This window comes from Podarcis liolepis (assembly GCF_965112155.1).
Source record: "Podarcis liolepis genome assembly, chromosome: 2".
NCBI lineage: Eukaryota > Metazoa > Chordata > Lepidosauria > Squamata > Lacertidae > Podarcis > Podarcis liolepis.
In genome coordinates this window covers 71,142,961-71,163,789 of record NC_139555.1, presented here as the reverse complement: position 1 = coordinate 71,163,789, position 20,829 = coordinate 71,142,961, and the positions used below count along the sequence as shown (strand labels likewise).

Below are 20,829 nucleotides of genomic sequence, written 5' to 3'. Positions count from 1 at the left end.
TGTGAACTTGAGTTGATGGGAGCTGGAGGGCTTGGCTTGCTGGAGGAGAGAAATGCTAGCTTGTTTTCATGTGGGCTCCCTTCAGACTCAGTGGAGATGAAGTGGAGATCAACTTGTTAAACTGCTCTGAACTAATCTTGAAATGTGTCTGGGCCCCTTGACATAATTCCAGGCTCAGAAAGATGGTCCATCAGAGATTAGTTCCCAGGCCTTTGGCTTTGTATTAAACTATCTCTGGCCTTTCAAACTTGGGGAGATGGAAGTATTCTTTTTATTTGGTATTGTATTTTTATATTGTCAGCCGCCCTGTGATCCTCTGATGATGAGCAGTATACAAATTTTATGAATAATAAGTGGCCTGATCCAGCAGGCTCTCTTATGTGTTTAAGAAATGATGGGTGAAGCCTTCTTTCTCTGGGTATATTACAAACTAACATGCAGCTCACAGACTGGGGAGGTACTGAATCAATGGTTGCACATGTGGTGCAAGCTGCACGTTGCTTGGCTCCATCATGGCCACTGAAGTGAGCAATGTTTGTGTATATCTGTCCGACTCCTTCGGATAATTGACTTCCGTTCTGACAGATGTGCAGAAAATCAGAGGCAGCAGACTCCAAAAGCAGCTCCAGGGGTCCTGCCAATGCCTGTGGCCAGTGCACTCTTCTTCCAGCTTGAGCTGATTCACTTTTCTGTGCTCTCTCCTTTTGCAGGATTACTTGAACTGCTCCATATGAGGAAGAGGCTGGTTTTGATGAAGGGAGGACTGCACCATTTAATGACTTCTGCTTCTTACATTTTTGTTCCATTCCTTTTCATTTCCCTAATGATGAGACTTTGGAGTTTCTGCCTGTCCGAGGGACAGTTTCCATTGCTTCCCCTGCTCTGTGCTGTCCCGGGTGCCTCTTGCAGGCTGCTTGTATCCTATCCCTGTGCCCACAAAGCCTTACTGAAGCACCAATGATTGGTGGCCTGCCATAGCTGTAACATTTCCATGTATGTCCATTTTTATTTTTTAAAGCTGAAGTGCAGAAGGTAACCGGTCAAGGGGCTTTGGACATGTTTTTAATGATTTTTCCTTTCCTTTTTTTTTAAGGCAAATGGTCCAAGCAAACCTCTGTCTGGCTCTGCCAAAGCAAACCACTGTCCATTTGTTTTTCACCTTCCAACAGGTGGAGCTCTTGCCATGGAGCAAGCTTCTCAGCTCCTACCTCCATGATTTGCACAGACTGGCAAGAAAACGAAAAAAACATTCCTCCAGAAGCCAACTTGTGCAGGAAAAGTTGACCTATTTTTTTTAAAAACCTTTTTTTTTTAAAAAAAGAAACCCTTATTTAAAATGTCATGTAGTAAACAGTTGAGTTGCCCAACATGAGCTCATCTTCTCTAGTAAATTTTGTGCCTTGAGGGTGTCTGTATGTTTACATCTGTTTCTTAGTTTGCTTCAATGTGCATTGTGTTTTAGATTAGCATAAAATGGACTCCCCCTTTCTCTTCCCCCCAGCCCTTTTCTCCCTTTCTGCTGTGGTCCAGGCCAAGCTTTTTATGAGGGGGCAGCGCCCATGGGTTTAAAACACCTTTTCTTCCTGGCCACAGAATTAGGTTCCTAAGGGCTAAGATTCCACTAAGGACTTCTTTCCATTCCTTTGTGCCCCACCCCAGGGCCTGAGGTTGCTGTAATGTCAGGTCTATTTTAATGTATTTTCTTAGCTCTAACTGTAGTATCAGTTGAGGAAACACTGCTGTATGTTAAGCGGTCCTGCCTGCCGGGCAGTCGATGGGCACCGGGGCCATTAGTAACCGTCAAGACGCAGCCTAGCTTTTATCACAATGTTTTACCAAATTGTTCACACGGTTTGAAATAATAAAAAGTAGAAAGAAAGCCCTGTTTACTCTGCATTGCTTCTCTTGCACGCACCAGTGAGGACTTCTGCATTGCCAAATGGATTTCGCCAGACCATTTTGCTTTAAACCGGGGCCACGAAAACACAACACAGCACCGAAGAGCTGGCTTTGCACATGGCTCTGAAAGGCGTTCCATCAGTCTGGCATCATCTGCACTTCAAGGTTTGCAAGTGGTTTGGTTTAGATAAAACTCAGGCACATGGCTTTGTTTAAGTTTATGATCAGCCACAACCCTTGGAAATCGCACTTCTCAGAACAAGCGTGAATGAGTAAAGTCTTAAGATAACACATGGGCTCCTAGCCTTTCTAGCAGTGTCCAGTGCAGCAGATCACCTGCCATTCCCAGCCCCCACAGCTGATTAGGGGATGTGTGTAACCATTTGCTGCATGGTGTGGACTACACCACTGGCTTCCTCGCTTGGCTGGGAGGAAGCCAGAGACATATCATAGACAGCAAAGAAGAACCTTTCCTAACTTGAGCAACTCTGTGAAAGCCATCTCTCAAGGTTCCCATTAGAGACCTCTGCTTGGAAATACCATGAGGAACTATCTTTTTTTTCTTTTCTTTTTTGGTGGTGCTGAGGTTGGCGCAGGGAGTGTGCACATAAACCAAATGTGCAGGGAAAGTAGCTGTTGTGCATATTCAGATGTGGAAAACGTGCACATAATAGAAAGATGAAAAAGGAATTGTGTCCATTGTGCAGTCAGTATGCCTGCTCTCTCAGATTGTGTTCAATGTGTTATATAAATCTATGTTGACCTGTAAATTTTCAGTGTCCAAGTGATCAGAAAATGTGTGGAATTCCCTGTTTACTGAATCTGCACATGTCATTACATTATTTAGGATCTATGAACATTGACTGGCTGGGATCTGTGCAGAATCCATGGCTGGTGCGGCCTTCTTTTGCACAGTTCCTGTAGCCTCCAGTTAATGTACCATAACTGCCATTTTTAATGTACTTTCCCATTCAGCATGCTTTAAATAACCACAGCCATATATACATGGGTGTGAAGTATGTTGTTTTATAGCACAACTCTATTTTAAAATACACTTTTGTAGGGTCTTATAGATGTCTCCCCCTCCCCAGCCAAAAGAATTGGGATAGTAATTCCTGAATGACCCAGCAGGTGAATTAGGATCACATAAAATAGCTCTAAGAACTAGTAACTAAATACAGATCACTCCAAGCTAAAGAAAGAGTAATAGATAAATGATTCTAAGTACTAGAAACGAAAGAGATAAAGTATAAAGAAAAAAATGTGCTTATTTATTGATAAAACCAGCTATTTGTGATATTGTGAGGTCACTGTGTTTGGGCACAGACTGTTGGTGCTGCTACAGATAATTACAGAGCCCCCCAGTGAAACAAAGAAAAGGCTTCACTAGAGAACCATGCTGAGAAAATGCCATTTAAGCAAAAATTAAAACTGAAATCTTGTATTAAGGATAGCTCTAAGATTTTGACTTCTGCCTTGGCCAGGAGTTTGGCTTTCAAGCTTTTGCACCTTGTGTAAAGACTCGAATCTCTCTCCATCTACTCGTGCTACTGCAGCACCCTGTGTGCACAGGTGTGTTAGTGCCCTAGTACACCTATAAGAAGCCTAGCAAGTGCCCACTATTTACAAGAGCAGAAATCAAAGGGGACAGAAAGAAAAAGCTTTCCTAAACTGTCAGGACTCCGCAAACAAGCCCAATATGGGAGGAAACTCCACACATGCTTAACAACTCCCACACCACAGAGGTGGCTTAGGTAGAAAGTGAGTTACCAGAATGAAGCTCTTGTCTGCTTTTCCTGGGTGTCAAGGAAGAGGTAGCGGTCAACACTCCTGGGGTGTATTTGGAAGCTGCCTAGTAATCTCAGAGTTCCAACTCCAGGGGGTCAATTAAACGCCCATGACGGGATGGAGAATCTTTTGTCTGGCTTAGCTCAGATGAGGGAGAAACTCCTTTCCCCATATGTGGATCACTATAGCCAGCCAGCATGCAAGAACGAATGCGAATGAGTGCATAAGCTCAGGTGAGGGGAAAGCTTCCCTTTCACACTGCTGAATTTGCAATGCTGCATTTCACTAGAAGGGCCAGGAATACCTAGAGAGAGAAAAGGTGTACAAAGTGAGGAACAAAGATCCCACTTAGCAACTAGTTTTCCTTGAAAGCCACTTTGGCCTACCCTATCCTAGCAACCGAATAGCTTTGCTGGCTCAGAGCAAGAATCCTGCTCTGCATATCGGCAAACCCAACTCCTCACAGATTCCCACAAGCAGGGCTTGGGCGCTTGCCCTCTGTTGTTGTTAAGGGACCATGGGAATTCATTGCTTACTAGGCCAAGTTGCTTGTCTAAAACTCATTTGCTCTCCCTGGAAGCAGTTCTTCAGGGCCTCAGACCAGCGTGGTTTCACATCACCTACTACCAAACTGGAGATGTCAGACACTGAACTGTGATCTTTGACCTTTTATGTGCAAGGTATTTATCATCCAATTTTGAGATACAGGCCTCCCACTCCACACCCCCCCCCAAATGGTTCAGTGGTGACGCCAAGAGTCTGCCTTGCTCTGCTGCAGAAGGCTGCTTTACTTCTCATTGCACAATCAAATAATACAACAGGTTCCGCCTGACCATTTGCATTAGGAAAGTGGGGTCTTGGCTTACCCACTGCATAGAGTTGAACAACCTGGGAGAAAAACCCACCTGCAGTCAGAAAAGGCCACAGTCCTTCAGATTTTCTTTGATGATTATGTCAGTGACAGCATCAAAGACAAACTTGACATTCTGGGTGTCTGTGGCACAGGTCATGTGTGAGTAGATTTCCTTCACATCTTTCCTTATGTTCAGCTCCAGGAACTGCACCTTGATGTAGGCACCGGCATCCTCGTAGGTATTGGACCCTGTATAGACACGGATGCTGGGATGGTATCAGAGAGCAGCTTCACTTAGGAATTGGTTTTTAAAAAAATTGCCTCTACACATTTCCACATGATACCTCCTGCCTTGGAATCATCCTCCACCCACAAATGAGGCAGGGCTCTAATTATTTATTGTGATATATGCCTCCTGGGGCAAGTTGAGATTGGACACAACTATGACGTGCCCCCTGTCCACCACACTAAACCTGAAACCTGCTGGACCTCAGGCTGTGAAGAATTTATCCCAATCTCTGCCATGCAGAGCACGGCAGCTGCTGCAGCTTAATCACTTTGTTTGACATGATAGCAATAATTATAGCAAAAGTGGGAAGTGCTCTGTACCTCACATTTCTGTTGCTCACAGAACATCCCTTTCGATGTTCTGTAATTCCCCAGGTAACTTCAGAATCTGCATATCTTAGGGGCCCTCGTCCTTCATATAAACCTCATCTGACATTTGTAAGAAAGCTCTTTCCTAAAAACTTGCTCATTTGGTGAAAGGGGTGTGGGGACTGCTAAGTATGTGCAGCTTTCCAGGGTTCTCTAGGCTTTCAAATGGTACTTTAGAACTTTCTCGGATTCAAATAATCATGCTTTTTTATTAAAAAGTTTGATATTTTGATAACCCCCGGGTTTTCCAGATATTTTTCTTATTGGAAAGAGTATTGAGTCATATTTGGCCCTAAAATAATACAAATTTCATGCGAAGGGTAAAACTGGATGTGACATCAGGTCTGTTTGTCTGTTCCAATCACATATACCAAGTAGGGAACTGAGGGGCCAGTACTGAAAGCAGAAGTGGTGTGCAGATGAGGGGATCTAAGCCTTCCCTCTAACCACCCAGTACTTCTCTTCCAGCTGAACTCACTGCTGCTACTTACTGCAGTAGCTGAGGAGAAAAGCATCTGTCGGGGAGGTAAGGGGGGCAGGGTTAGCCTAGACACATGCTTCCCTGCTAAAGGCTAAGCCAGTGTCCCCTGCTTTAGACAGGATTTGGACCAGAACCCAAGGTAAAGAGATGCTCTCATTGCTCCTAGTTTGGGCATCAGTCCCAACTCTTGACTTTTCCACTGTGGGTGAAAAGGCAGTTAGGGGCAATTTTGAGCAACAAAATGGCCAAGGGGGGATTGGTTAAGCCACCCTCCCTCTCCATTTGCAACATCCAATGGCTCCTTAAAAAGGGGGGGGGGGGCAATAGGAGTTTTGCATGCATTCAGCTTTTTAACCATGACCACACCAAGAACAGCACATTTGAAGTGCCTGCATTTGGTAGGAGCTGGAGGAATGCAATTTTAAAGACTAATATGAGGAATAATAGGCAAGACAGAAGTGTGAAAACTAAAAAAAAAAAGTTCTGTCTGTCACACAGCCCTTGGAAGATCACTGGAGATGCTGGTTCTGGTTTACGTGGCAGAGGAGTGTCATGTTTCATAGAGCACCGAGGCCCCCTAGTGGCATCTTTCCCAAAACATGTTTGTTTTTGGGTTTTTCCACAAAAGGGAACACCCACCTTCTCTCCCTGCAAGATAATATCCATAGATTACAGAAAGTAACTTGTTCCTTTTGCTCCAAGGGAGCAAATGAAATACTCCATCTACTTTCTCATTGTAATAAAAGTTCAAGACAGCACCAAGCACACACAGCGCCAAGCTCTCCACCGGGGGCACAAAGGGCCAACTCTTCCCATTCCTGCCTGCAGCCCTCCCCATCCCCAGTCACATGATTAATGCAGCATCTACCCAAGAAAATAGAGGAGTGTTGTTAACAGCTCCATGAAATAATAGAAGTGGGTGTCATTCAGAAAGTCAGCATGGCTTAACTCATGAATTCTAACATGGTTAGGCCAGCTGCAAAAATAATGTGTTCCTTGGGCCATCTTTGTATGGTGCCAGTTGTACCAAATGCATTATTTGACCCTCTAGGTTGACAAGAGGGAGCCTTTGTGGAGATGAAGAAATTAAAACTTGCTTCATTGTGATATTATAGTCCTCATCTAGTACCACCATCTTTCTGGGAAAGGCGGGTGGGATGATGGTACAGCCCTTGGTAATTTATTTCCTCCTTACTTCATCAAAATGTATGCAATTTTCCATTTCTTGCTTATTTGATAAAAATACCAGACCAGTCTGAAACTAGTCAACTGTGCTGGTGTTCATCTTCTGAAGCCTTTTTCAGAATTAAAAAAGAGAAAACTCTCTTCCTGCATCTACCATGCAAATTCCAGCATTTCTGCTCACTAGGAGACAAGGGATGGGACACCTGTGGCCCTCCAGATGCTCATAGAGTCATAGAGTTGGAAGGGACCCTGAGGATCATCTAGTCCAGTGTTTCCCAACCTTTTTTGGGCAAAGGCACACTTGTTTGATGAAAAAAATCTCGCGGCACACCACCATTACAGCCCCGTGACGTCAGCGCGCAGCGTCACGCCGGGAGGGACGCACGAAAGTGAAAGTTTTCAATTTTTTCCCCTCCCCCTTGCCGGGGAACCTCCAAGCTTTGGGGTGGGGGGGGAGGAGGCAGCAAAGCGAGGGACTGAGGGACGGCGGCGGCGGCTGTTGTGGTGGTGGCGGCGATAGCGGGCGGAGGAGGGGGCGGCGGCGGGGCCGAGGTGGCCGGCGGCAGCGGGGGAGGCGGCGGCGGGTGGAGCAGGAGGCCGGCTGAGGCCGGTGAGGGAGTAGGGTTGCCCGGGGCTTGAGGAGCCGTCGCCGGGAGTTGCTGCTGCTGCTGTTGCTGCCCGGACATGCCGGCCTCCTCCTCGTCCGCTGTCTCGCGCTCCTCCCTTTTGCACGCGCTGCCCCGCCGCTGCCCCATTGGCTGGGTCCTGTCAGCTGATCCTGTGTTATTTCCTGTGTGTGTGTGTGAGGGGAGAATGGAGAGAGAAACCTCGGCACCACCACCGCGGAGCCGCCCCCGGCTCGACGCGGATCCTCGCTGCCGCCGCCTCTCACCGCCCGACTCGCCCGCCTCCCTCCCACGGCACACCAGCCAACGTCTCACGGCACAGTAGTGTGCCGCGGAACACCGGTTGGGAAACACTGATCTAGTCCAACCCCCTGCAATGCAGGGATATGCAGCTGTCCCATATGGGGATCGAACCAGCAACCTTGGTGTTATCAGCACCACACTCTAACCAACTGAGCTATCCAAGAGCTAGACTGCAACACCCGTAACCCTCCAACACTGGTCATGCTAGCTAGGCTTGATGGGAGTTGGAATCCAACAGAATCTGGGGGGGGCTGTCAGTGCCCCACTCCCGCTAGAAGATGCTGCAGCCACACCAATGTGGATGTTGCACGCTGGGAACTCACCATCGTAATCTGGAAAGCAGATGCTGAGATGGGCCTTCTTGATCTTTTCCTGGAAAACGTCTTTCTTGTTGAGGAAGAGAACAATGGAGGTGGTGGCAAAGTAGCGGTGGTTGCAGATACTGTTGAAGAGGTGCAGGCTCTCATGCATGCGATTCTGGAAGGGAAGGCAGGGTTAGAAAGACCTTCAATTTCAACCATAGACCTAAACCAGATTTTATGAGAAACTTTGCTCCTCTGCCTTTCAGTAGGCAAGAACTGTGTCCTAAATGTACAGAAGCTGCATTCTGTAACACTATCCTAATCCCCTTTAGGTCATTTCACCATGATATGCCACAGCCAGTTCAGTCTCGGCACTACTTACCATATTTTTCTATTTTTTGGGACCCCAAGTGGAGGGAAATTGCCAAGAGCTGTTCAGCTTTGGGGGGGGGGGGATTGCCCAGAGTTGTTGAGCTATTTGGGGGGGGGGATTGCTCACATGCTGCACCGCCGCTGCCAATCGCACGCCTTGCCAAAGCCACCAATCGTCTGGCCGCTGGCCACCAATCGCCCACACAATTGCTGGAGCAGCAGCCAATTGCCAACAGGCCTTGCTGCAGCCACAATCACCCTATCTATTGCCGGTGACAATCTCCTGTTAGCGGCCTCTACTAATTGCCCCCTCTGCACTATCCGTGTATAAGACAACCCCCAATTCTTAACATTTAATTATAATAAAAAAAATCGTCTTAAACACGGGAAAATGTGGTATGTCTTATTTATACACCATGTTTCCTTCTATGAGCTCATGGCAGCTGTAGGGCACACACATTTTATTCTCACAACAACCCTTTGAGGTAGGTTAAGCAGAGTGACTTGCCCAGTGAGCTTCATGGCTTAGTGAGGATTTGAACGCTGATCTCCCCAGTCTGACACTGCAACCATTCCAGCACACTACCTCTGCCACTAATCCGTCATGCCTATTTACAAATCCTGGCAGCCAAAGTCGAAAAGATCTTAATATACCTTGAGGTGCTACTTACCACATCGTCGTCCTCCACCAGGACCATGTCATAGGCGCTGAGGGCAGCAATGAATATGATGCAAGTGACCCCTTCAAAGCAGTGGATCCACTTCTTGCGTTCTGAGCGCTGGCCGCCCACGTCAAACATCCTGCCAGGAAGTTAAGACAGGCTTGTTCTGAACAGCCTTCCCCAGCAGTCCCCAATGTGTTACTGCAAATTGATGGGGAAAGGTTTGCAGTGAGCCATAGGGGCCCCAAAACGTGGTCCTTAAGGACGAGGTGAATGAAGAGCTGACCGTCAAACTGGACGGGTGAGCATTTATTATCTCTGGGACTGAGTGAGAATGACAAGGGGACAAGCACAGCAGAGATGGCTTCCCAGAATTTGAAGTGAGTGAAGTAATACACAGGACCATCTTAAAGAGACACCCAACCTCCGCTCCCTCTGGTAAGGCCACTTAGCCCAAAATCTAAAATCACCTAATTACACCATTGTGTATACCTATCAGGGTTGTGCTGGATTATCAATTACATGAATAACAGAGGTACAAGATATTTAAATTATGTACCTTTCTCTCTCTCCTTTTTCCCATTAAAGGAAAGTTTTCAACTTGCATTATCTCCTTCCAACAACCCTCTGGGGGTACTTTCATCTGAACAATACAGACTTGCGCAAGGTCACCCAGTGAGATTCTTCTTAACTGAGTGGAGATTTTAACCTGGGACCATCCCCGCTCCCCGCCCCAGCTGACTGTCTAACCACTGCACCTCACTGGCTCTCTTAAACAGGGGCAGCCCCTATTGCTATACTGATTTATTGTCCGACCTTTGGCGTACAAAAAGGAAAGATTGAAAGCATCCCCAGAATGACGTAAAATGGAGAACAGGTTAACTAAATTACATCCCTCCCCAGTGCACTAATAATGATAATACTTGGTACTTATGGAATGATTTTTCCTAATTGCCCAAAGCCCTTCCCGTACACTGGCACAGTGCTATAAAGCAGGCCAATATTATCATACCACAGGTGGAAGTGGGGAGGCCAGGAGGGAGCAGCTTGCCTAAAACCAATCATCCTGTTCATGGCTGAATTGGGAGTTCCAGTGGTGGATTGGGAGGGGGAGTCAAAACTCATGCCTTTCATCACAATGCTGTACCAGTTACTGCTTCCACAGATGCATGATCCACCCTCATTTGCAATCTTCCTTAATGGTCGGCTGTCCGCCAGCCACAGTCATACAATACCTGAAGTGGAGGTCCTTGAAGGAAAACTGGGTTTCAATTATGCCCGTGGTCTTAACCCTGGAGCGGAGAACATCCTGCTCTGTGGGGACATATCCAGGGGCCACTAGTCGCGGCAGGTCACTCAGGTAACTGTGAATAGAGAAAGGTACCGGGGTTACCATGTGAACTAGACCTGAGAGACCTCTGGTCTTCAGAGTGGGCAGTCACAATGGGGAAGAACCAGGGCTCAGGGGCAGAACACCTGCTCTGCATGCTGGCAGGCTCAAACTCTGACATCTCTCCAAGAAGGGCTGGAAGAGACTCTTGCCTGAAGCCCTGAAGAGTCTCTGCAAGTCAGTGTAGACATTACTAAGTCTAGGCAATACTGAACCCAATGGATCCATGGTCTAAGGCAGCTTCCTGTGTTTCCTGTGGCCATGTGCGTTGGACAAGGTGAGTGGCAGGTTGTATCAGAAAAAAATTACATTGTTCTTAAAGAATCAGCAGCAGGAAGGTGGCTGCTAAGTACTCTGCTGTACTGCTCAAATTCAGCAAAGCTGAAGTTTCCTGATCTCAACCTTCCTTCTTGAATTACCTTTCAAGTTTCTGCTTCTTAGGGAAGCACCTTGTCAGTTGCAGCGGGTGAAGGCTGCCCAAGAGTGGCTGAGCATAAGGACTTGCTCTCCCCTAGATTTCTATGCTTGCTGGGCTTGCCTATGGAGCAGGCATATTCTGTCAGAGATGCACAAATATCTCTTAAGAATATATGGTTAAAACTATGGAATGAAAGATTAAAATTTACGGCATGTACTGTGTTAAAGGAAAATGTAATGAAAATGGTGTATAGATGGTATATAACACCAGTAAAACTAGCAAAAATGTATAAAACATGTAATAAGTAAGGAAAAAGAAGGGACATTCTATCACATGTGGTGGGAATGTAAGAAGGTGAAAGGTTTCTGGGAATTGATATATAATGAATTGAAAAAGATGTTGAAATATACATTTGTTAAGAAACCGGAGGCCTTTCTCTTAGGAATGGTAGGAAATTAAATTAATAAGAAGGACTGTAAACTTTTCTAATACGCAGCAACTGCAGCGAGAATACTTCTGGCCCAGAAATGGAAACAGGAAGTATTACCATCTGTGGAAGAGTGGAGACTGAAATTGACGGAATACGCAGAATTGGACAAACTAACAGGGAAGATTCGATGCCAGCGAGATCAAAAGTTTACTGAAGATTGGGGAAGGTTTACAGATTATCTGAAAAAATTATGTGATGAGCAAACAACGTTTGTGGGTTTCCAAGAGGCTCTGTGAAGAATTGAGGAATATTGTAAAAAAGAGATCAAGAGGGGGGGAAGAGATTTCTAAAGGCAATATGTAATTAGAAATGCGTTAAAAATAGAAATTAAACGGAAGATTGACAGAGAAACTGAGGGAAGTAAAAAAAAGGGGAAATTTGTGATGAAATGAGATTTGGTTGTTTAAATTTGTATTTGAAAATGAATAAAAAATATATTGGGGAAAAAAGAAAGTTCCCAATATAAATGTCTTAAGAAAGTTCCCAAACATGCAACTATGTTAGTTCAGTGGGAAGAGATGTGTGACTCCAGGTGCACCCAGTCGTTGCCATCTCTGCTGCTTTTTCAGTGGCTGTTGAAGATGATTTCCTCTTTCAACAAACCTTCTAAGAGGATTTTTTAAAAAGCCTTAGTCATTATATGCATTAGATTTTAAATTGTGTGTGTGTGTTGTTTTACTGATGTTTTTATTGTATTGTGAAATCATTTTGAGATGCTTCATAGGAAGCGATTCATAAATGAAATAAATAGAATTGCGCTCCTGTGGTAACTTTGCCTCAAGGGGCCTTTGCCTCAAGGGGTGTAAGCAATGGGTTCCTACTAGCCAGCCGAGTCATTCAGCTGATACTCTGAGGCCCTCTCAAAGCAGGCTTGGATGCCGGTGTCCTCCCAGAGCCGGCAGATAATGTCGGACATCTCCTTCGACATGCAGCCTTCTTCAATGGTGTCTGCTAAGTGCTGCAGCTTCCGGGAATCATCCTGCAGTTGAGAAAGGAGGCAAAGTTAAGTGCAATAAAGCACCCCAATGCCCTTCCCTTTAAATCAGCCTCTGATTATGATAACAATAAATAGATTAATTAATAGATGACTATTCCCATTGGGTGCTGTGGTTTAAACCACTGAGCCTAGAGCTTGCCGATTGGAAGGTCGGCGGTTTGAATCCCCACGGTGAGGTGAGCTCCTGTTGCTCGGTCCCTGCTCCTGCCAACCTAGCAGTTCAAAAGCACATCAAAGTGTAAGTAAATAAATAAATAGGTACCACTCCGGCAGGAAGGTAAACAGCGTTTCCGTTCACTGCTCTAGTTTCGCCAGAAGCAGCTTAGTCATTCTGGCCACATGACCTGGAAAAACTGCGGACAAATGTTGGCTCCCTCAGCCAGTAAAGCAAGATGAGCGCCACAACCCCAGAGTCGTTCATGACCAGACTTAACTGTCAGGGGTCCTTTACCTTTTTTTTATTCCCATTGGGAGAAAGTCCACTCCTCAGTAACTCACCTGCCTGGCTGAGTCTCCATACTGGATGTTGAGTGTGCCCATGGCCCTCACAATGGCCAACATGGACTGCAAAGTATTGCTGTAAATAATGGAGATGAACTCCAAGCATTCCTCTAATGAGTAACCATTCTGATGGATAATTCTGTGAAAGGTAAGGGCAGAAAATCAATCCAGCAGGTCTTGACTAGTGTGCTAAAGGATGTTGGGCAGGGAGGGAACTGCTGAGAGGCCAGCTAATGGGGCCAGAGGCCAGAGATGACAGACACTTAGCTTGGCATTGGAGCCGTTCCAGCACATGACTCTATGCTGAAGTGTTTTAATGCTGTAACCTGCCCTGAGACTTCAAAGTGAAGGGTGGGTTGTTAACAACAACAACAACAACAACAATAATTTTTCATTCTGCTGCATGTGTCAGAAAGGCCTCTACCAGCTTAGGTCTCTCCAGGGCCATGAAAAGTTTAGCAGTACTGTCTGGTTAGACGGGAGTCAAGCAAATCCACCATGAAGAACAAAGATTTTAGAAATGGCTTCAGAATATTTTGCCAGAAAGAAACCTTTGGAACAGTGTGTGTGGAGGAAATGTCTCTAGGTTTAGGGAAAGCTGTGGGTGGGGAGGTGACCAGCTAATTTTCCCTTCTTCCTCTCCCAACTCTTAGAGGAAATTACCTACCATGGAGATAAAAACAATGCAGAAAGCCAGCCAGCAGTTCTTTCCCAGCATGTTTGACTGCATTCCCCTCCAGCTGCTGGCAACGAGTACACGCTTTACAGGGAGCAGTAATCCGCGCCTTGAAGGATGTACTTGTATGTGCAAACATGCTTGCTGTGTACAAACACTGTGCTTTTAGGTGTTCACTTAAAACATCATGGGTGTGCACCTAAAAACATAGTCTGTGTAGTGGCCTTGTAAGAAGGGGGGTTGTCTGCACTTCTGCATTACTAGTCTCTTCCAGATGAGAATGCAATTGGGTATGCTAAGGAATTCCTATTAGTACAGTTTCACTATCACTCTTTAAGAGTTATTGTAGTGGGCAAGGAATAGCTGCCTGTGCACACACATACTTCATTTGCTTGACAATGGTGCTTTTCCCTGATTCTCCAGCTCCTGGTGAGGGAAAAATAGAAAGGAAAAGAGATTTTAATCTGTATTTGACTCAAAAATCTATGACACAAAATCCACAAGAAATGACCTGCTGGGAGGTTTATGGTGAGGTGAAGTGGGTGAGGCAGAGTGAAGGATGGGGGCAGCAGGGGTAGTCCCTCGGGCTGTTGCTTCCCACCCCCAGGCCATTGTCCAGTGTTGGAGGACAGAGCTATATATGACACACAGCCTGTCCTGGATATGTTTAGAATACACAATCCAAACCACCTTAGCAGTTTTTGCCTTAGCAGCTGCAATATATGGGTTCATGAAGCGTGTTAGCAGTTTTGCTTTTAATACACTTTGGGGATGAATACAACATTAAACAACCAGAGGCGGGGAGAGGCCTTGAATCATCCAGGGCTGCCAGTTTCCAACCAGCCATTGTAGTTGTGCCTTTAACAGCTGCTCAATGTGCAGATACTTACAGCAGGTACCTCCCTGCTGTGAAAAGCTTCAATTGCCAATCACTGCAGATTGAAGGGCAGTGCCCAAGAGCAGTCCAGGCTGGGGTTTGGGGTCAGTTGACAAGCCTACCTCTCTACCTCTTTTATATTTTTCAAACTTTGACGGATACATGCCAAGTTTGGGGAAGGGAGGGGAAGAGCATGTTATGGTAGAAGGGGGGGAATAACTATTCCAAGTATGGTGACAGCAGGGCTGTTGTAATAGCTTTGCTGACTTGGGCTGCGAGGTCATGGTGGCCCTGTGAGTGATCAATTCACAGGGCATGTCTTTTCTTTCTTTCCTTATAATGAACTTCCCTCCAGACATGGATCTATGCTGGTGCTGCCGCAAGTGAGCTGTGGAGGATTACCTGGGCCCAAAGGCTTTGGTTAAGATTGCTTTAAGCACTGCTCACCTTTATGGCAGAGATAACGTGATCTGGGCCATGGGCAGCTTAGCTGCAATGCTTCACAGAAAACAAACGGTGCAGGCACACACACACAATGATGAGGGCATCACAGCTAAGGGCAGGAGATGGTGTGTGTGTGTGTGTGTGTGCGCGCACACACACGTGCTGCTACCTCCTTCCCTGTGTTGTGTTTGCACTCACCCTTGCCTTGCCTCATAAGAACCAGACACTATGCCACTGGACAAAGCCCCACACTGAGATGGAAAAGGGGGATGGAGCGGTTGCAATAATGCCTTGTTGGCTCTGTAGCACTGCCATTGGGCAGGTTCCTCAGAATTTGAGGATCCAAATAGCTGCTGTTGGAAAGGTACAGATACGTTCACCACAAACATCTACAGCACCAGCTTTCAGATGTGCTAAGAAATGGGAGTATTGGGAGGGGGGTCAGCAAGGGGGAGAAGTAAGTCACAACAAGGGCAAAGCCTTAGTGACCGCCTGTGGGGGTGGACTTACCAAGAAGCAGTAGCTTGACTGTCCTGGCATCCTTCTCAGCATCTTCCTTCAGTTTCTTCTCCAGCTCACGGGAGTGTTTTTCCTCTGCACTGGCGCCTGCACCCATCGTCTTTTTCGTTCAGCAAGAGAGGATCCCGACAAGCCTCTGTGGGACCTCCAGCACGTCCTGCTGTGGTTTGGCCTTTCTGTCCAGCCCAGAAGTATTCCACACAGAACCTTCCTAGTCTTGCACCCTTGAGATGTTTCAATATTGATGGCTGCTCCCGCCCCTTTCCAGCACCAGCCACTTTCTGCCTTGCAGGTGGGAGGACTTCGCCACCCGGTGGGGGTCAGATGGTCAGTATTGGCCAATGTGAAGTGAGAACAGGTGAATAAGAGCCTGGAGCAATACACCCGCAGGACCTGCCTCTTAGTTTAATCTGACTTGCTTTGCTCAGCAGCTGCTCAAATCTATTCCTGAGATAAAGCCCCTCAAATCCCCCCGCATGCTAAACTCAGCAGTTTCCATTTTCTATTTGCTCTTGACCTGGAGGGAAGCATCAACACTGTCAAAGCAGACCCCTCCCTCCAAGTCACACCTCACTCCTCCTGCTATAGTAGCATAGGGAGAGCTACAGTGGATTGGTTTCCAAATGGCCCTTTTGCTTCCACCTCACTCTGGCTTCTGAGTGAATTTTATCACAGCTTGAAAGAGGACAGTTAGCTTGATTGGGCCATTCCAATTCCCTCAAGATGGGGAGGCTAATAAAAACTACTTGTAAAATCACCCCCAAACTATTAATAAATATGACCTGCAAATTAGATTTTTTTGGGTGATTTACAGAAGTAGAAATGAGTGTGAGGGACAATGTTATCTACATACAATGAGTTCTTGACTAAGAACAGCATCCAGATCTCACAGATTCAATTGCAGTGCTCTCTTACACCGGCTCTGCTAAAATGTGAGTGCTATTGACAGGTGAATATATACTAAAGTATGACCCAGTTATTTGTGGAATACTTGCAGGGAGTGCCTGGTGCTGCCTAATTCAAAGAACCATTCCCCCCAACATGGTTTTTAAATGGATTGTTTAATTTGTGAGTTTCTGCAGGTACATATGCACATGGAGATACAGTGGTGCCTCGCAAGACGAAATTAATCCGTTCCGCGAGTCTCTTTGTCTAGCGGTTTTTTCGTCTTGCGAAGCAACCCTATTAGCGGCTTAGCGGATTAGCGCTATTAGCACTTTAGCGGCTATTAAAGGCTTAGCGGCTATTAAAGGATTAGCGGATTAGCGGCTAAAAGGCTATTAGCGGTTTGGTGGCTTAGAAAAAGGGGGGGAGCGGAAAAAATCGGAACACTTGCAAGATGTTTTCGTCTTGCAAAGCAAGCCCATAGGGAAAATCGTCTTGCGAAGCAGCTCAAAAACGGAAAACCCTTTCGTCTAGCGGGTTTTCCGTCTTGCGAGGCATTCGTCTTGCGGGGGACCACTGTATATACTGATGTACCTGCAATTCAGGAAAGCACTTCATGCATCTGATGAAGTCCACCAAAGCTTATGGCATAATACTTTCATTAGTCTTTAAGGTGCCAAAAGACTCTTCTTGTTTCTGCTGCAAGAGACCGATGTGGCCACCTCTCTGGAAATAATAATGGAATGTGTTTATAATGGACAGTAATGGTTAATCAGGTTTGCAATAGGATTAACTAATGGGAGGTGAATGAGATCTATTTAGCCATTGTTCCTGGAACTGTTTGATCTAGATCTGCAAGGGAATATTAAAACTCACCTTCCCTGCTCCCTTTCCTTCTGTTATTCCTCCTTCCATCCCCCCCCCCGTCTTTTGTCTCTTGTGAACTTGCTTATTCCCTCTTAGAAGTTTGTATATGTGGTTGAACTATATGTTATAAATGTTGGGTAAAAGGTAAAGGTAAAGGTACCCCTGCCCGTACGGGCCAGTCATGTCCGACTCTAGGGTTGTGCGCCCATCTCGCTTAAGAGGCTGGGAGCCAGCGCTGTCCGGAGACACTTCCCGGTCACGTGGCCAGCGTGACGAAGCTGCTCTGGCGAGCCAGCACCAGCGCAGCACATGGAAATGCCGTTTACCTTCCCGCTGTAAAGCAGTACCTATTTATCTACTTGCACTTAAGGGTGCTTTCGAACTGCTAGGTGGGCAGGAGCTGGGACCGGAAGACGGGAGCTCACCCTGCTGCGGGGATTCGAACCGCTGACCATGTGATCGGCAAGTCCTAAGTGCTGAGGTTTTACCCACAGCGCCACCCGTGTCCCAGATGTTGGGTAGGGTAGGGTTATTTATTTATTTATAAAAAAAATATTTAGATCATAAAAATATTTAAGTGGTTTACAACTAGACTGCCTATATACGATAAAAACACATTAAAAATAAAAATAAGAGACCATCAACTAACTGCTATGGAACAATGTCTTCTTTATTGCCTACAGAAGCTTGGCAGCAAAGAAAAAAAAATCAGTAAGTGTTTAAAGGATAAAACAAAATGTTATTGTTGAGGCTGAGGAATCTTTATTAGTATTATTTACCTGCTATTTCCATGTTTTAAAAATGCACATGTAAAACTTTAAATAATATGAATTTAAGTAAAAAAAAATAGTTATACGGGAAGAAAACTTAAAACATACTGACTTGCCTTGTTCCTGAGATAAGGTACTAATACTCTTGTGAAAAAAGATGAATGCCTTTGCCAAAAAGCAGAGCTTGGGATCCATCTTCCAAACAAGGACAGACATTTGCAGAAGAAACAGCACCCAATATCAGGGACTGGCAGGATGCTGACTAGTGTGCACTAAGGGAAGTGGGACTGGAGTTGACTCTGCAGAACGGGCAGTAAATTGTGAGGTACTGTTCTAGCCAGAAGGCAAGAGTTGGAGACAGGGGAAAATTCAGAGCTGGAGGGTAGAGGAGAAATAGACAGGTTAGGCTAGGCAAGGGAAGGGCTGGGTGCTTCCGGGTGCCCCCCTCTCCTGCACCACTGTCTCCTAGATCCAAGAGAGAACTGATGTGGGAAGTGCAGAGGCAGCTTCCACACAGGCACAGCCTCTGGCTGTGTGTGCGTAGCCCACTGGGGGAAAACACATAAGCTAGTGGAGAGTGAATGGCCCTCTGTTGCTGCAACTGCTCCATAGAGCACAGACCTGGGAAAAGCTGCCTAGATACTAAACAAGTTTGTGTGGTATTCAGAGCCAAGGAGCTACTGTAAGTGTCAGCTTTGACAATAAAGCACTATCAACTGCGTGCATTCCTTTGGCTAAGGAGCACCCTTGACACCTGATGACTCCTGAATAGTTCCATACAGTTATTTTTCTTCATTTCATGCTAAGTCGGAGGTGCTTTTGCCTATAATGCTGCTTGTAAATGCAAAAAAACCAAACCAGATTCCTCCTAGGTGGGTATTAGTAGTATATGCCCAATGCATTTTCAGCATGCTCAGTACGTACAGAATGTTGAGTGTCAATTGGAAAAGAAATACAGAAAACCACAGTGGGTGGAGTGGGCAGAATACCCTGCTTGAGTTTGTTGCAGCATATAATAATATACTGAAGGAGGCCATTAGGGAGGAAACCTGAACAAAAACACTCCTGTTTGGGGGGGGGGGAGGATAACAGGTGGAACTTATCTCTAAATGCCAGATTCGGGGGACATGTGCCTTGCACATGGACTTTCTAGAGCATCTGGTTGTCCCATGCTGGAAACGGGATGCTGGGGGAGATGGGACACTGAAACTGATCAAACACTATCATCTTACCAGTTCCAGCAGGATTTGGCCTCAGTCTGATTTGGAGGAGCTGCTGGAAAATGGATTTTAGAACACACAGAGTGAGATGGAACAGCTGACTAGAATCCCCACAAGATATTGCTGCTTAGGAAACCGAAGCATAAAGACAGAGTTTCAGTATCTCATACGTTGACTTCTCCAGAAGAGATTTAGCAAATGACCAGTGCAGAGAGCTTTGAATTCATTTGCCTTTCCAATCATAATAAAATGTCTTCTAGAAACCACAAAAGTGGTCTGCATCATGTCCCCACAGTTGAGGCAGATACAAGGATGGCAGGACAAACATACAGTATCTTCTCTTCCTTAACCTCAAGTAACAATGTGACTTTCTGCCACTAGAGGGAGAACCATCACTACAAATGTGCTCCTGTCATGAGACTTTGCAAAATGACTTGTCCATTGCTAGCTTACTATTATTTCAGCCATCACAGCTCCCAAAGTGAGCCTTATGTCAGAGTGTTGATCTGTCAAATGCTGCCAATTTAGATAGGAAGGATCTGCTTTGAGATTACCTTCCAGAGTAACATTGAGGAGGATAAAATTCAAGGCAGTTCTGCTCGTCATTAGTTTTTAGTGCAGCAGTGCTCCCCCCATCCCACTCTCTCTCTCACACACAACATTTGGTCAGACAATGCCCCCTTAGCCCCACTTGCTGGGTGACTCTATTTGGGCCCTCTGCCTCCAACTCCACCCCTCATCACCCTCCAACTCATAGCAAGGCAAAGATCTGAAGACAAGAGCCTCCTTTGTGTGTGGAGGGTCCCCAAGTGACTTAGAGCTAGGGCTGCCGCCTTTGGTCAAGCAAAATAAAGGACAGCTCAGACAAAATACAGGTAGAATGGGGGGGCCCCTAAAAATTACTTTAACCAATGCATAAATGACTTCAAAGCAATCCATTACTGTACAAAGGTACACGGTTTACAAAACCCCGCTCACGCTCTCCGACCCACCAGTCTCTGTCCACGCAAAAACTCTCTTTCCCAATCTCCCCTGCTCTCCACCGGATGGATGGATGGATGAGGTCTCTGCAAATTTCTTCTCCCTGCTCCCTGTCCATGAAAAAACTCTCTATCTGAAACTCCCCCTCTCATCCCCACCCTCTGCCTACAGTGTTTTGAGGAGGAGGAGTTTGAATATGGGGAGAATGGTATCCTGTTTGAAGTCCAAATGGGACACACTTTTCTAGGGATGGGTAGCAACACTACATAGTCTCCACTTCACACCTTTGGCCTACATGAGTTGGAGTGCGTGTGTGTACGTGCAAGCATAAAATTGCTAGAAGCACCATAATACATAAAAAGGAAGAAAATACAGAAATATATGAGAATCTGCATGAAAATCCATGTTAGAAGAATACCCAAATAGGGTTTCTTCCCTAGCTTTCTTTCTGTAGGACTTACCTTTCTGATGCCAGATAGCAACAACTCCATAAGAAGCTGCTGTTTTCAGCCTATGTAGGTGTTTTAAAGGTTTCAACTCTTAGCCATGAGAGAAGACACCCATTCAAGGTGGTTTCCACAGAAAACCTTTGGCCTGTTCAGTGAGTGCAAAATTTCTTCCCTTTTTAAAAAAGGAACAACCTAGAACTCAAGGGGGGATTCTGAG

The 20,829-nt window shown here is 45.9% G+C and overlaps 2 protein-coding genes and 1 long non-coding RNA gene across 5 annotated transcripts in view; 2 read left to right on the top strand and 1 right to left on the bottom strand.

Moving 5' to 3' along the window:
* The window catches only part of GNAI2 (G protein subunit alpha i2), a 136,939-nt gene extending 135,060 nt beyond the window's left edge, over window positions 1–1,879 (top strand). The window contains exon 9 of the mRNA XM_083488765.1: window positions 711–1,879. The gene's annotated coding sequence lies outside the window, so the exon portion shown is untranslated. The remainder of the gene's footprint in view (window positions 1–710) is intronic.
* A 1,227-nt stretch (window positions 1,880–3,106) lies between these two features.
* On the bottom strand, window positions 3,107–15,948 carry GNAT1 (G protein subunit alpha transducin 1). 3 transcript variants are annotated; one of them, XM_083488768.1, is made up of 9 exons: window positions 15,432–15,945; window positions 13,984–14,026; window positions 12,922–13,063; window positions 12,248–12,405; window positions 10,364–10,492; window positions 9,138–9,267; window positions 8,116–8,269; window positions 4,593–4,789; window positions 3,109–3,991 (listed from the first exon to the last, which is right to left on the bottom strand). In XM_083488768.1, the coding sequence occupies exons 1-8, from the start codon at window positions 15,535–15,537 to the stop codon at window positions 4,599–4,601; spliced, it is 1,053 nt and encodes a 350-aa protein (XP_083344894.1). In that variant the 5' UTR covers window positions 15,538–15,945; the 3' UTR covers window positions 3,109–3,991; window positions 4,593–4,598. The 3 variants fall into 3 exon arrangements, with proteins under 3 accessions (XP_083344893.1, XP_083344894.1, XP_083344895.1); XM_083488767.1 differs by having other exon boundaries at window positions 3,107–4,789; window positions 15,432–15,944; XM_083488769.1 differs by lacking the exon at window positions 3,109–3,991 and having other exon boundaries at window positions 4,602–4,806; window positions 15,432–15,948.
* LOC310700017 lies at window positions 10,352–19,453 on the top strand. The gene is made up of 2 exons (XR_014522358.1): window positions 10,352–10,488; window positions 19,198–19,453. It is a non-coding gene; the product is annotated as an uncharacterized lncRNA (long non-coding RNA).
* The last annotated feature ends 1,376 nt before the right edge of the window (window positions 19,454–20,829 follow it).

What these genes read in the sequence shown, in the direction of transcription:
- GNAT1 (XM_083488768.1), bottom strand. Translation starts at nt 15,537, where the DNA reads ATGGGTGCAGGCGCCAGTGCAGAGGAAAAACACTCCCGTGAGCTGGAG. An exon ending in ATGGAGACTCAGCCAGGCAG is followed by an intron (nt 12,406 to 12,921) that starts GTGAGTTACTGA and finishes TCTCAACTGCAG; the next exon opens with GATGATTCCCGGAAGCTGCA. An exon ending in TTCAAGGACCTCCACTTCAG is followed by an intron (nt 9,268 to 10,363) that starts GTATTGTATGAC and finishes ACTTCCTGGCAG; the next exon opens with GATGTTTGACGTGGGCGGCC.